This window comes from Hypanus sabinus, chromosome 9, assembly GCF_030144855.1.
Source record: "Hypanus sabinus isolate sHypSab1 chromosome 9, sHypSab1.hap1, whole genome shotgun sequence".
Taxonomy (NCBI): Eukaryota; Metazoa; Chordata; class Chondrichthyes; order Myliobatiformes; family Dasyatidae; genus Hypanus; species Hypanus sabinus.
In genome coordinates, this window is record NC_082714.1 from 103,570,363 (window position 1) to 103,583,817 (window position 13,455).

The 13,455-nt window shown below is 38.6% G+C and overlaps 1 protein-coding gene across 1 annotated transcript in view; it reads left to right on the forward strand.

Annotated features, from left to right (window-relative positions):
• Positions 1-13,455, forward strand: part of LOC132399678 (AP-1 complex subunit gamma-1-like) — a 159,546-nt gene that overhangs the window by 59,181 nt on the left and 86,910 nt on the right. The window contains exons 7-8 of the mRNA XM_059980325.1: positions 6,230-6,325; positions 11,911-11,991. Of these exons, the coding sequence (XP_059836308.1) occupies positions 6,230-6,325; positions 11,911-11,991 (177 nt within the window). The remainder of the gene's footprint in view (positions 1-6,229; positions 6,326-11,910; positions 11,992-13,455) is intronic.

Here is a 13,455-nt window from a genome sequence, read left to right on the forward strand (position 1 = left end):
TTTTTTTTGCCACACTCTATGGTAAGGATGTGATTGCACTGGAGAGCATGGAGAGACAATTTACTAGGGTGTTGCCTGGATTTTGAAGATTTTAATTGTGGGCAGAGACTCCATAGGTTAATATCTGGAATGCATTGTCAGAAGTGGTGGAATTTTATACAATCACTACATTTAGGAGGTGTTTAGACAGCCACTTGAATAGACAAAGTGTAGAAGGATTTGGCCTGAATGCAGAAGTTTTGGATTCGTGTACATGGGCAAGAAGATTGGCATGGATCTGGTGATCCGGAGGACCCATTTCTGTGATGTATGATTAAAACTCTTAAACCCCATACTTTGATCAAGCTTTTAACCGTCTACCCTAATATTCTGCAACAAGTTATGCTTTTTGACATTACTGTGGAGAGGCTTGAGATAGTTTCACTTGCATACTTGAAACTTCATGACAGTAAACTCTATTTTATGACTGCTGGATCTAAGAAGTAGGATGGCAGCTAAGAACAAATATTGTTGATGCCCATAATTCTACCAGAAGAATTGTTTTGGCAGTGTTGTGATGCCACCACAAGTTTGTCATCATATTTTACCTGCAGCGGTATTTTATATCTTGGCATTTCAGGTGAAAAATTTGCTGGAGTTTGAACCTAATCCCATAATACTCCAGGCCACAATATGTCCATGACCTAGTCGCTCCAGGTGATGCTGACATAAGTATTTCCTTGAGCCCCTAATCTACTTCAATTAATCTCATTAGCATACATTTTTCTTCCTTTCTCCCTTGTGCTTATCCAGCTTTGTCTTAAACAAATATTGCCTCAGCTACTCCTTGTGACATATTTCGTACTCTTGCAAATCAGTGAATACGTTATTCTCAATAGTCTATTGGCTAATAGCTTCATGTTTTACATTCCCAGGAGGTAGAGAATCTGAAGTTCTTCGAACATCCAATGAATTATGCCTTGCCCTTCTTTAGTGAGGCTTTCCTTTCCTGGTTATCACCTCTCAATTGCATATTCCCTTAAACAAAGGTGAATGTCAGTTGGATCCCCAGTAACATGTATGATGGTTCTTGGAACAATTTCATTTCCCCCACTTTTTCTCTTGTTATATATTCAACATGCTCATTAACATCTCACTTCATCCAATGTTCCTACTACCCATCTACTTGTTGTATCAACTTACTCTGGCTGTGTACGTGCATCTACTGATGCTTCTGGACACATCTTCAGTGATGTTCCTGTAATCATCGGGTGTTTCGGGTCTTTCAACATCATACACCCTCCTCCAGGTGACCCAGCCGGGGCTGATCAGATCCCAGCTTGTGTCCAGATGGCTAGCTGCACATGACTCCATGGCTCCCCTCTCTTGAACCACAGCCACCTTGAGGCTCTCTCTGCCACATCAGTGGTAGTGCGGATGGTTCTCCTCTTCCTTTCTCCCTCTGTGCCCAAATTGCTGAAGGCTCTGGCTAAAGAACGGGCTGCAAATCCCCTTTATCCAACCTCTACTGGGAGACACCTCGCTCTCCATCCAACCTGCTGACAGTTGCTGACCAGTCCTGAGTACTTGGAGAGCTTCCTTTCAAAGGCCTCTTCCAAGCGATATTTCCATAGGTCTGTCAGCTCCAGCAGCACCACTTGCTTTGTACCTTGTGAACCTCCATTTCCTTTCATAATATAGAGACCAAAATTATGCAAATTGTAACTTGGGATAGTGTTTGCAGTAACATTCAATAAATTTATGGTTGATCTTTTACCTCCATGCCTCTTTCCTGTAATAATCCCTTATTCCTGATTCCCTTTAATTTCTTAAGGCTTAGAATGTAGAACAGAGAACAGCACAGTACAGGTTATTTAGCCCTCAGTGTTGTGACAACCTTTTGACCTACTCCCAGCTCAATCTTGCACTTACCTCCCAAGTAGTCCTCTATTTTTCTTTAATCCACGTGCCTATCTAAGAATTGAAATGTCCTTAATATATATGTATCTGTCTCTATCACCATCCTTAGCAGCACATTCCATACAGTCACCACCCTCTGAAAAGCCTACCTCTGACATCTTGCCTATACTTTCCTCCACTTGTCTTAAAATGATGACCTGTGGTATATTACTCATTGCCACTCTGGGAGAAAGGCACTGGCAGTCCGCTCTATCTGTGTCTTATAAAATGATGTGCCTTATCAAGTCACCTCTCATCCTTCTTCACTCCAAAGAGGAAAGCCCTGGTTCACACAACCTTTCCTCATAACACAAGCACTCTCGTCCAGGCATCATCCTGGTAGATCCCCTCTGCATCCTCTCTAAAGCTTCCACATCCTTCCTACAATGTAACCAGAACTGAACACAGTGCTCCAAGCGCAGTCTAACCATAATCTGCTAGAGCTGCAACATTAAACATTGAGGAAGCAGTTTTCAAAAGTTGATACTGTTGTAGATTGATACAATACCCCATTTAATCAACATTACATACAAATACCTTCCATGAAATTACCACAGAGAAGTATCTATTACCCAGATGAATGAATCTGTTGGTTTCCAATAACTGCAAGGCAAATATGAAATGTTATGGGGATTCAAGCAATCTAGAATAAAAACAGAAAATGTAGCATACTTATTGATCTCTTTCTTGAATATACTGTATGACTGTGTGTTCACACCTTTCTAGAATGGAGAATTTTCTCGATTTATTTCCATCTGGGTGAAGACATTTTTTTTCCTTAACTGTTCTAAATAGCTTGCCCCTTAAAGTGAAACTGTCCTCATTTCTAGACTCTGCTGCTAAGGGTAGTAGATTCACAGTTCTACAGCTTGGAAATGGACCTTTCGGCCTAACTCATTCATGTTCCTACTCACATGTATTAAACATTGTAATTGTATCAGCCTTTACCATTCTTCCTGGCAGCTTGTTATAGATTCATAAGAGTTGTACAATGACCTGTACTACATTAAGCCGCAAATGATTTTTGAACATTTTGATGAGGTCCTCCCTCTTTCGCACATTGGCCAAGCAGCTTAATTTCTCATATGACAAATCTGACATTCCAGAAATAATCCTGGTGAACTTTCACTGCACTTCACCATCAAAAATGTCATAATTTCTTCAGTAGTAAGGCCAGACTTGTGCACTTATATAGAGCATTAATGTAATTAATGCTCTATATAATTGAAGCAAGTATCCCTACTCTTGTATTTAATTTCTTTTGGATTACAGCTAATGTATAGTTGGCCTTCCTAATTGTTGCATGTAAATATTAATATTCAGTACTTCATGCACAAGGATACTCATTAAATGCCAACACATTTTGAATCCCTCATTTAGAAAACGCTCTGCCCTTTTGTTCTGTGAAGGTGAACAAATTCATAATTTTCCACTTTATATTCCATCTGCCTATTCATTAACTTCCTTGAAACTTTGACATTTTTATAGCCCACACCATTTCCATACCTACTGTCATCTGCATTTCAAGATCAAATTGTTTGTCCAATCTTTCTTTTATCATTTCAAGGGATGCGATGAATTTGGCCAATTATCAACGTTTTGTTATTTTGGAGACAACAAAGTTCTGATTCATAGCTATAGTTTTGAGAGTTCATTCTTCAAAATATATGAATCCTCTATGGGTTTTTGTTCCTCTGAGAACTTCACTCAAAATATTGATAGAATAATGAAAATTGTTAGATTTGTTAGTACAACTTAGCATCGTCAAAATGCAAAACTGTCGCTACTGGAGTAATGCAGCTCTCCAAAGTGCAAGGGAACAATGTGCATCTTCACTAAACAGTGAACTAGTTCTGTCCTCAGTTAGTACCAGTTATGGCTTCAGCTTCCCTAAGTTGAGAAGGATGAATTATTGACTTCATTTTGTAATTGTTGTTGCTCTGTGACTGAGGACTTTAATTAATTCAGTTATTTGTTTAGATCATTTATATTCTTGGGGATTTCCTGACTAGGCTTGATTTTGCTTAGCCACAGACTTATGTAGCCACAGCCACATAAGAATCTGATTAATTACTGCCTGGGAACAGTATTTACAAGTGCATCAGTAAATTTTAACAATGAAGGAGAGTGAGGCCCAATTAATCTGTATTATCCTCTCAAGCCCATACGACGGTCAGTGTGGTTTCTCACATAAAATAATCAAAGTACCTTACTTCCAAATTTTGGCTGTTTCCTCCCTGAGTAAGCACTCAGTACTACTAACATTTTTTTTAAAAATGCTTTTTCTATGCTCTGTCTGCATCTTTCTGCTTTAATGAATATCTTTCTTTCCTCTGCTTTCATAATTTGGAATATAGAATGAGAAGGTAAGGCTGTCACCAATTAGAAGGCAATTCAGCCTGCACTCTCTGCACTAAAATTACTCAGGAGCCTTCAGCATGAGCTGATTTGAGTCTAATAAGGTCACCAATAGGAACAACATTGAAAAGGCAACACCAACTGTAGGACAGTTGCCAGTAAATGAATCAAAGATGCATAATGGTAGATTTGAGTCGTGATTCTGCATAAATAGAATAAAGTTAATCACCATGTGCTGCTGTTTGTGCTGTGCTTTTGTAAAATTATACATCAAACCCAGCATTGATGGAAAATAATATTTGTTGCATATAAGGGTTGTGCCTATTTTCCCACTAATTTTAATGTTCTTTCTCTTAATAAATAAGGTTGAGTTTGTTTTATATTATGTTTTCTCCACAATGCAAATAGTCCAAAGCCATCCTTGAAGTTGCCTTAAATAGTCAATTTCTAGGTAAATGATGTGGTTGATATAATTATATCCATTTATGGAATTTAGGCATTGTTGTGCATCTCAGTTGCTCTTAAAGATCCTATTGAGCTTCCATAAACTGCTGTACTGTCTGATGAAAGTACTACTGCAGTACTACTGATAGGAGTTCTGGAATTTAAACTAAATGATCTTGAAGATCAAAATATTTGAGTTCTAGTGTGTAACTTGGGTGAGAACATGCAAGCGGCAGTGGTGCCTTGTCCCTGCTGCTCTTGACCCTCTAGGTAGTAGAGGCTCTTCCTTGTTCATTTTTTAGTTGGCACAAACTGCAGACAAAATATGATAGTATTGAAGTAAGTGAATCTTTAGTGTGTTGTGTTACCTAGTGGCCAGCTTGTTATTGTTTTAGTTGTCAGGTTCTGCTCATTGGTGATTTCTACTCCAATGGCAATAGCTGACTTGCAGTAGGCATTTCTAATGACCATTTGACTATATGGTGGTTAGATGGTTTCTTGCTGGAGTTAATGGCATGTGCAGAGCGACTGTTACTTGCCATTTATCAGGCCATGCCTGAATATTATCCAGGTTTTGCTGCAAATGAGTTACTGATGCAGTTGAAAGTGTTTGGGCCTAGGCTACAGCCCTTAGGAACTCTCACTGAGATTATTGACCTCATTTAACCCTTCTGACCATTCTTTATCATACCTGGTCAAATGCTTCTTGATATCAGGGGTGCACACTCTTGTCTCACTTCTGGAATTCTGCTCAAGGCACCATTTCTGAAATCAAAGCTATAAAGATTTTAGCTGTAGATTTGATCGATTAATCATAAAATGAGTGGCATTTTAATAAAGTTGATTGAACCCACAATTTTGGAACAGAGCACTAGTCCCAGTTAGTTTTATAATGAGAAATACCAGGAATAACTAAAGTTTTATTTTGGCTATATTCTTGTCACTTGTTCATGTCATATTTATAAAATGAGCAATGTTATTAGTTCAAGAAAATGCTGTACAGCACTGTCCATGCCCAAGTTGTAATCTGTTAATTTCATGTTGCTGGCTTTCTTTGTTCTTTTTGTTCTCATCTTTGCATTAGTTTTTATTACTGTTCTCTTTTCTATCACCAAATAGTTATGATCGGAAATTGCTTGTTTAAGAGGAGCATTTGATCAGCAAATTAGGCTTTTGGTCTTGGGCTTAGATTTCAAGTGGGTCTATTTGCATCACTTAGTATCAAGGACTCTATGCTAAGTGTGTTGTTAATTCTTATTAGCTAAAGATGATATAATAGGTGCTGGCTACAAGATTTTTAATGTTAATAGAGTTTTCAGTTTGCTTATCTTTAATCTGTTCTTTGATATCTGCTTTATATATAAAGTTTGGTCTCATATGCTCCTTTCCCCAATCCATATCAATTATATTGAAATGACTGATATCATTGTTAATGTTTTTGGAGGCTAATCATTAATTACCATATAATAGATTCTCTCTTCAATCTCAGGTTGTTCCACAACTGGTCAAATCCCTGAAGAATCTAATAATGTCTGGTTATTCACCGGAACATGATGTGTCTGGAATTAGTGACCCTTTCCTTCAGGTAGGTTCCAGATCTCCATTAAAGAAATAGCTATCACATATTTACTGCTGTGTTTAATATTTCTGGAACAGCTGAAAAGGCATCCTTTGGTACTTCTGAGCTGTATTATATAAAGCAATGATATTTTTTCCTCTGCTCTATAGAATTATAGAAAATGCAGGATGCATATAGTGGTCAATGTGTCTGTACTGGTCAAAAAAAAAGAGTTGTCAGCCTCATACAGAAGGTCCAGGTATGATCTCCGGAAAGCCATCTCATGGGTAAAGTGGAATTCCAAACTAAACTTGAATCAACGAAGGATGCTCGACAGTTGTGGAAGGGTTTGAATGCTATCACCTCTTATAAAGTAAAATCAAGCGAGATAGCAATGATGGGTCTTCGCTTCCAGATGAGCTCAATACCCTCTGTGCTTGCTTTAACCATCAAAGCAGGGAGGAACCATCACAAACTCCTGTGATGATCCTGTGATTTCAGTCTCTGAGGCTGACATACAGCAGCCTTCAGGAGGGTGAATCCACAAAAAGCTTCCAGTCCAGACAGGGTACCTGGCCTAGTATTAAAAACCTGTGTTGATCAACTGGGTGGAGCGTTCACTGAGATCTTTAACCTTTCCCTTCGGCAGTCTGAGGTATCTATCTGCTTCAAGTAGTTTTCACTTATACTGGTACCTAAGAAGATGTGGTAACCTGCCTCAATAACTATCATCCAGCAGCACTTACATCCAGCTGGCTCCAATTCATCTACCAGGGCAACAGGTCCAAAGTAAGTACCATCTCATTAGGTCTTCACTCAACCCTAGAACATCTGGACAGCAAAGATGCACATATTAGGATGCCCTTTGTTGACTACAGCTTGTCAATAACTCCTTAAAACTAATCAATAAGGTTCAAAACCTTGACCTCAATACCTCCTTGTGTATTTGGTCATTGATTTCTTCATTTGTAGACCCAATCAATTTGGATTGGCAACAGCATCTCCTCAACAATCTCCATTAGCACAGGTGTACCAGAAGGCCATGAACTTAGCCCGCTGCACTACTTGTTTTATTCTTATGACTGTGTCATTCAGCATGATTTCAATACCATTTTCAAGTTTGCTGACAACACCACTGTCATAAGCCAAATCAAAGGTGGTGATGAATTAACATAAAGGAGTGAGGTTAAAAATCTGTTTGAGTGGCACCACAACAACAACCTCTTACTCAATGTCAGTATAACTAAGGAGCTGATTATTGAGTTCAAGAGGAGGAAACAAGAGATCCATTAGCCAGTCCTCATTGGAGGATCAGAGGTGGAGATAGTCAGCAGCTTTAAATTCCTCAGTGTTATCATTTTGGAGGACTTGTCCAGGGCCCAGCACATACATGCAATTACAAATAAACACATTTGTGAAGATTCAACATGACATCTAAAACTTTGAGAACACTTTATAGCTTTGTGGTAGAAAGTCTAATGACTAGTTGCATCACAGCCTGATATAAACGCCAATGCCCTGAAAGGGAAAATCCTACAAAAGATGGTGCATATGACCTAGTCTATCACAGATAAAGCCCTACCCACCATTGAGCATATGTACATGAAGCATTGAAGCAGAAAAGCAGCATTCATCGTGAGGTCCCTTCCACCACTCAGGTCATGCCCTCTTCTTGCTGCTACCATCAGGAAGAAAGTACAGGAGCCCCAGAACTCTCACCAAGAAGAGTTATTAGCCCTCAACCATCAGGCTCTTGAACTAAAGAGATAACTTCACTTACCCAATCATTGACATGTTCCCAAAACCTATGTAGTTGCTTTGCTTTCTAATGTTCTTGATATTTATTGCTTTTGTTGTTATTATTATTTCCTTTTTGTATTTGTACATTTGTCTTTTGTACACTGGTTGAATGCCCAAGTTGGTTCAGTCTTTCATTGATTCTATTATGGTTATTATTTTATTATGGTTTTATTGAGTATGCCTGCAAGAGATTGAATTTCAGTGTTTTATTTGTTGACATATATGATCTTCGATAATAAATTTACTTTGAACTTTGATTCCAGTACTTGGTTTGTAGCCCTGATGGCTGTGGCTCTTCAAGTATATTTCCCAAGTTTCATAAAATAAGGATCTCTGCTTCTTCCACCCTTTCAGTCAATGAATATCTTATCCCTACTACGCTTGAATTCCCTCGTCTTTGTTATGATTCTTCTGCCTATGGAAATTTCAGGTTTTTCCCACTTTAGACCTCTAGACCTCTTAGAATTTTAGACAGCTCAGTTGAGTGTACCTGCAGCCTCTGCCTTAAAGAAACATTTGTAACCTAAATTATCTTTCCTTGTCACTGCAGTTGTCCAGTATCAGTAAAGGTGTCCATATTGTGCTAGGGTACTGATTACCATGAATATACAAAAAATCCTTGATATGGGAGCTATAACAATGGTAGCAGAGAAACTAGAGGAAAGTAAATGTGGCTAAACGCATTTCTATTTCAGTCCTGTTTCAGCATATGCACTTTCCAGTGTGGATGATTGAATGGAAGTAAAAACTACAGCAAAATTTTTCTTTGATGTTATCCAGAGATGATAATGAAACTTCACTCATCCATGCGAGTGGAGAGTATTCCATTACACTCTTGATTGGAACCTTGTAGTATGGGCTTTTGGGAGTTTGGAAGTGAGTTACTCCCTGTAGGAGTTGTGAATTAAATTGGCTGAAGACTGGTATCTGTTGTGCTGAGTAGCACTGGAGGAGGCCAAGATAGATCATCCACTCCAAAATTCTAACTGAAGATTTACTCAAATGTTCAAGTGTATTATTTTGCACAGTTGCCTTGGGTTTCTGCCTTATTGAGGACAGAGTTATTTCTGGTACCTCCAGTGAGTTGTTTAATTATCCATCACCATTCATGACAGGATGTGGTAGGACTACAGAACTTGGATAGATCCGTTGTTTGTGGGATTGCTTAGCTCTGCGACTTGCTTGCTGTTATGTTGCTTAACATGCAAGTTGTCCTCTCATATCACTTCACTAGGTTGATTCCTCACTCTGAGGTGCTGCTCCAGGTATGCCCTCCTGCACTCTTTATCAAACCAGGGTTGATCCCCCTTGTTTGATTTTGATAGTAGAGTTGGAGGTACGCTGGGGCATGAGATTGCAGATTGTGGTTGAGGACTCTTCTGTTGCTGATGGCCTGCAGTGCCTCATGAATACTCAGTTCAAGTTTGCTAGATCTACTTGCAGTCTGCTGTACTTCACATGATGATAGTGCCACACAACAGAGGCAAAGTCGGGTAGTATTTCCAACAGTACATCCTTTCCTGATGAGTTCAAAATATTCTATGTGCATTTAAAACAGAAGGGAAATGGAACGTCACCACCTGTCGGGCAGCTTCCAATACAGACATTAGATTGTCTTCTGGAAAGTGAAACCATCTAGCCTTGATGAAATTCTTGACCATATCCTTAGTTCTGTGCAAATATACTGGTAATGATATTTACAGACATTCCATGCTTCCATGCTTCAATCTAATGTTCCCTCCACTTTAAGGAGACCACTGTCATTCCAGAAGACCATTGTCTTCTGTTTTACTCGTACCAGTAAGGCAGGTACTGGTAAAACAGCCAGCTTGGTCAAAGGGCCTGCCTCATCCTGAACATTCCTCCTCCTTGCCTCTCCCACTGGGCAGATTATATAAAACCTGAGATCACACTCTCTCACTGTTATAAGACTATTGAACAGACCTCTTGTACTATAAGGTGGATTCTTGACCTCATATTCTACCTTGTCATAGGCTCCAACATTATTCACTGCCAGAACTGCACTTTCTGTGTAACTGTATTACCACATTCTGTATTCTGTTATTGCTTTCCCCTTGTACTGATAAGATGAAATGATCTACCTGTACAAAATGCAAAACAAAGTTGTTCACTGTACCTCAATCCATGTGACAATAACAAACCAAATCACCGTGTATCTTCACTGTGAAAGTGGGAATTTTTTTTCAGTAGTCATTCCTATCGATACTGTCAGTTGAAGTTGAAGTTGAGAAGAACTTGTTTACCTCAAACCTGCCATAGTCCCAATCTAGCAGTGACGTCCTTTTAGCATTTGGCCAGCTTGAATAAGTGGTGGTGGTCATTGAAGTCCCAACCCAGAGTACATTCTGTGCTTTACCCATTCTCAGTGCTTTCTCCCTGTGGTGTTCCATACACAGTAGTATTAATTTGTCAATGGTGGTGGGGGAAGGTGGAAGATGATAGACAGTAATCAATAGAAGGCTTCCTTGCCCAAGTTATATTTGATGCCCTGAGATTTTGTGGATCCAGAGTTAATGTTGAGGACACCCATGTTAGTTCCTTCCAAACCATACACCACAGTTGCCAGTAGGCCAGACTATACCCAGGGAAGGAGATGATGGCGTGTGGAATTTGACTGCAAGTCCAGATTCAATGAGCTTGTGTCAAGGTGCTGCTTGACTAGTAAGTGAGATGGTTCTTCCTGTTTTAGTACATATCCCCAGATGCTGACAAGAGGATTTTACTGGATCAATGGGCAGTTGTTGCTATTGTTTCTCATGCTTAGGTGGATTTCTGGTGGTCTGATTGATTTTGTTTCATTGTGGCTTCCTAGTGGTTTCATTACAACTGAATGGCTTGCTGGGCAATTTCAAAGAGCAGTTAACTACATTGCTGTGGCTCTGGAGCCACATGTAGCCCAGACCAGGTAAGGATGGTGGATTTCTTTCCCTATAGGACATTAAATGAATTGATGGGTCTTTACAACCATTGACTATAGGTTTCATGATCACTGGACTTCTTAATTCCAGTATTAAAAATTCCACTTCCTTATCCTGCCTTTCACTGAATTCATTTTTGTATCTTGCTATACAGCAGGTGAAGATATTTACAACAATTACTGTGGAATACAATTGTATCTTTATACAGTTGTACTATTGGTGAAATGGTGGTATTTTATATTAATTATACAATAATGTCCTGATGAAGGATTTTGACTCATATTGACAGTTCCTTTCCCCCTTTCAGATACAACTCAATCCACTGATTTCCTCTGACAGTTTGTTTATTGCTCCAGATTCCAACTGTAGTTTCTTGTGTCTCAAATGTATTTTTCTGTTTTGGTGAATTACTATGCAGTGCACCACTTAAATAAGAGAAACAGAAGTAAAATAGATCGCTATCTGAGTTTGCACAGCCATTTGCCAAAACTGCCTCATGACCTATTTGTTGTTTGAGCATTTAAGTACTTATTGCAGTACTCTTTAAGTGCTGCATTAATCAGACCAATGGACAGAATTGCAAAATTATGCTCTTAGCATCACTAGGAGTCAAAATTTCAGACACTAAGTGATTAAAAAGACAACAATGCAGTCACAACAGACATCTGAAGCTTGTCCATTTAGTGCCATGGAAAAGGTTTTCCTTCTAAAAGTATTGCAAACCAATGTTGTATCTAATTCTGCTCCTATAGCTTATAGTCTTTAATCCTGTTTGATTTAAGTTGCTGTCCAAATAATTGTATTGGTCATCTGTTTGAAGATTTCTCCTATTTCCTCCAAAATGTATTTAAGAGGATCTTTTCTCTTTTGCAGGTACAGATTTTAAGGTTGTTGAGAATGCTAGGAAAAAGTGATGATGAAGCCAGTGAACAAATGAATGATATTCTCGCACAGGTGAGCAGTTCTGCTGAACTGTCTTTGATCCAAAGCAATGAACTCTTTTCATGTCATCGATGCTGCCTGAGCTGTTGAGTCTTCCCAGCATTTTTAAAATTTCTAGAGCAGTGTACTAAATGATTTTAAAGAAGGCAAGGTGCACATAATAGTGGACATTTGATTCATAAAAGCAATCTGTAGAGATGAGGTTGAACTTAGAATCCAGGGTGAATTTTCTAGGTTTTATTGAATGACTTATCCATTGCCATGGGGCACCACAGTAGTATAGCAGTTAGCGTGATGTTATTATTCATGAGTTTGGAGTTCATTCTGGCACTGTTTGTAAGAAGTTTGTATATTCTTCCTGTGACCTTGTGGGTTTACTCCACGTGCTCCAGTTTCCTCCCACAGTCCAAAGCCATGATGGTTAGTAAGTTAATTGGTCATTATAAATTGGCCTGTGATCAGGCTGGTAATTATTTATTTAGCAATAGAACGTGGAGTAGACCCTTCTGGCCTTTCGAGTAATGCCACTCCTGTTAGCCCCGACAAACTCAATTAACCCTAACCTAATCACAGGATAATTTACAATGACCAATAAACCTACTCTGTGCATCTGTGATTAAATAGGTGGGTTGCTGGGCAGCATGGCTAGTTAGGCTAGAAGGGCCTGTTCCGTGCTGTATCTCTAAATAACTAACTAAATAAGTAAATTATTCTGACATTTATGCAAGTTGATTTCTTTACCTACAGATGGCACATACATGTCCTCTGCCCAGTTTTGGCTCTAACTTTGAACTTTCTTAATTTTACAAAGATTTTTATTTTGGCCTTTGGATTCATAATTTTAAAATATTTATGAACTATTTAGAGCAGTTTTTAAATGACTATCAGTCAAAACTTAGTACACTAAGTGATGAAAGAAAAACAATACATTCACAATAGATGCCTGAATCTTGTCCATTTAGCGCCATGCAAAAGTCATGAATATACATTAATAGGCATTTAAATAGGTGCATGAACCGCCATGGAAAAGAGGGATACGCACCTATGCAGGCAAATGGATAAGTTAAACTGTTGTGGTTGGTATAGACATGGTGACTAAAGGACATGTTCCTGTGCTATTTTTTTTATATATTCTATAATCAATGTGCAAAATAGGCAGAATGAACATCTTTAAGTTAATCACATTGTTAGGTCAATCTTTTCTTTGCATGGGTCTATTGTCCTATTGTTTAAGTCTTAATCGTGGTCTCTTAAAGTATGTACAGTCCCCTTTTACACTCCTAAGCTTTTGCAATAAAAGCATCATTCCATTTGGTTACTAAATTGCTTCTTTTTCTGATACTCAGCCTCATGAAAAAATAAGGCCAGGGAATTTGCCATCAAATTGGATCCTTCTGTGTAGCTATTTGAAAATAAGTTCCTTTTGTTGCTGCCTCCATATTGTTTTTGATCTATGTTTTAAATTAACTTGATTAA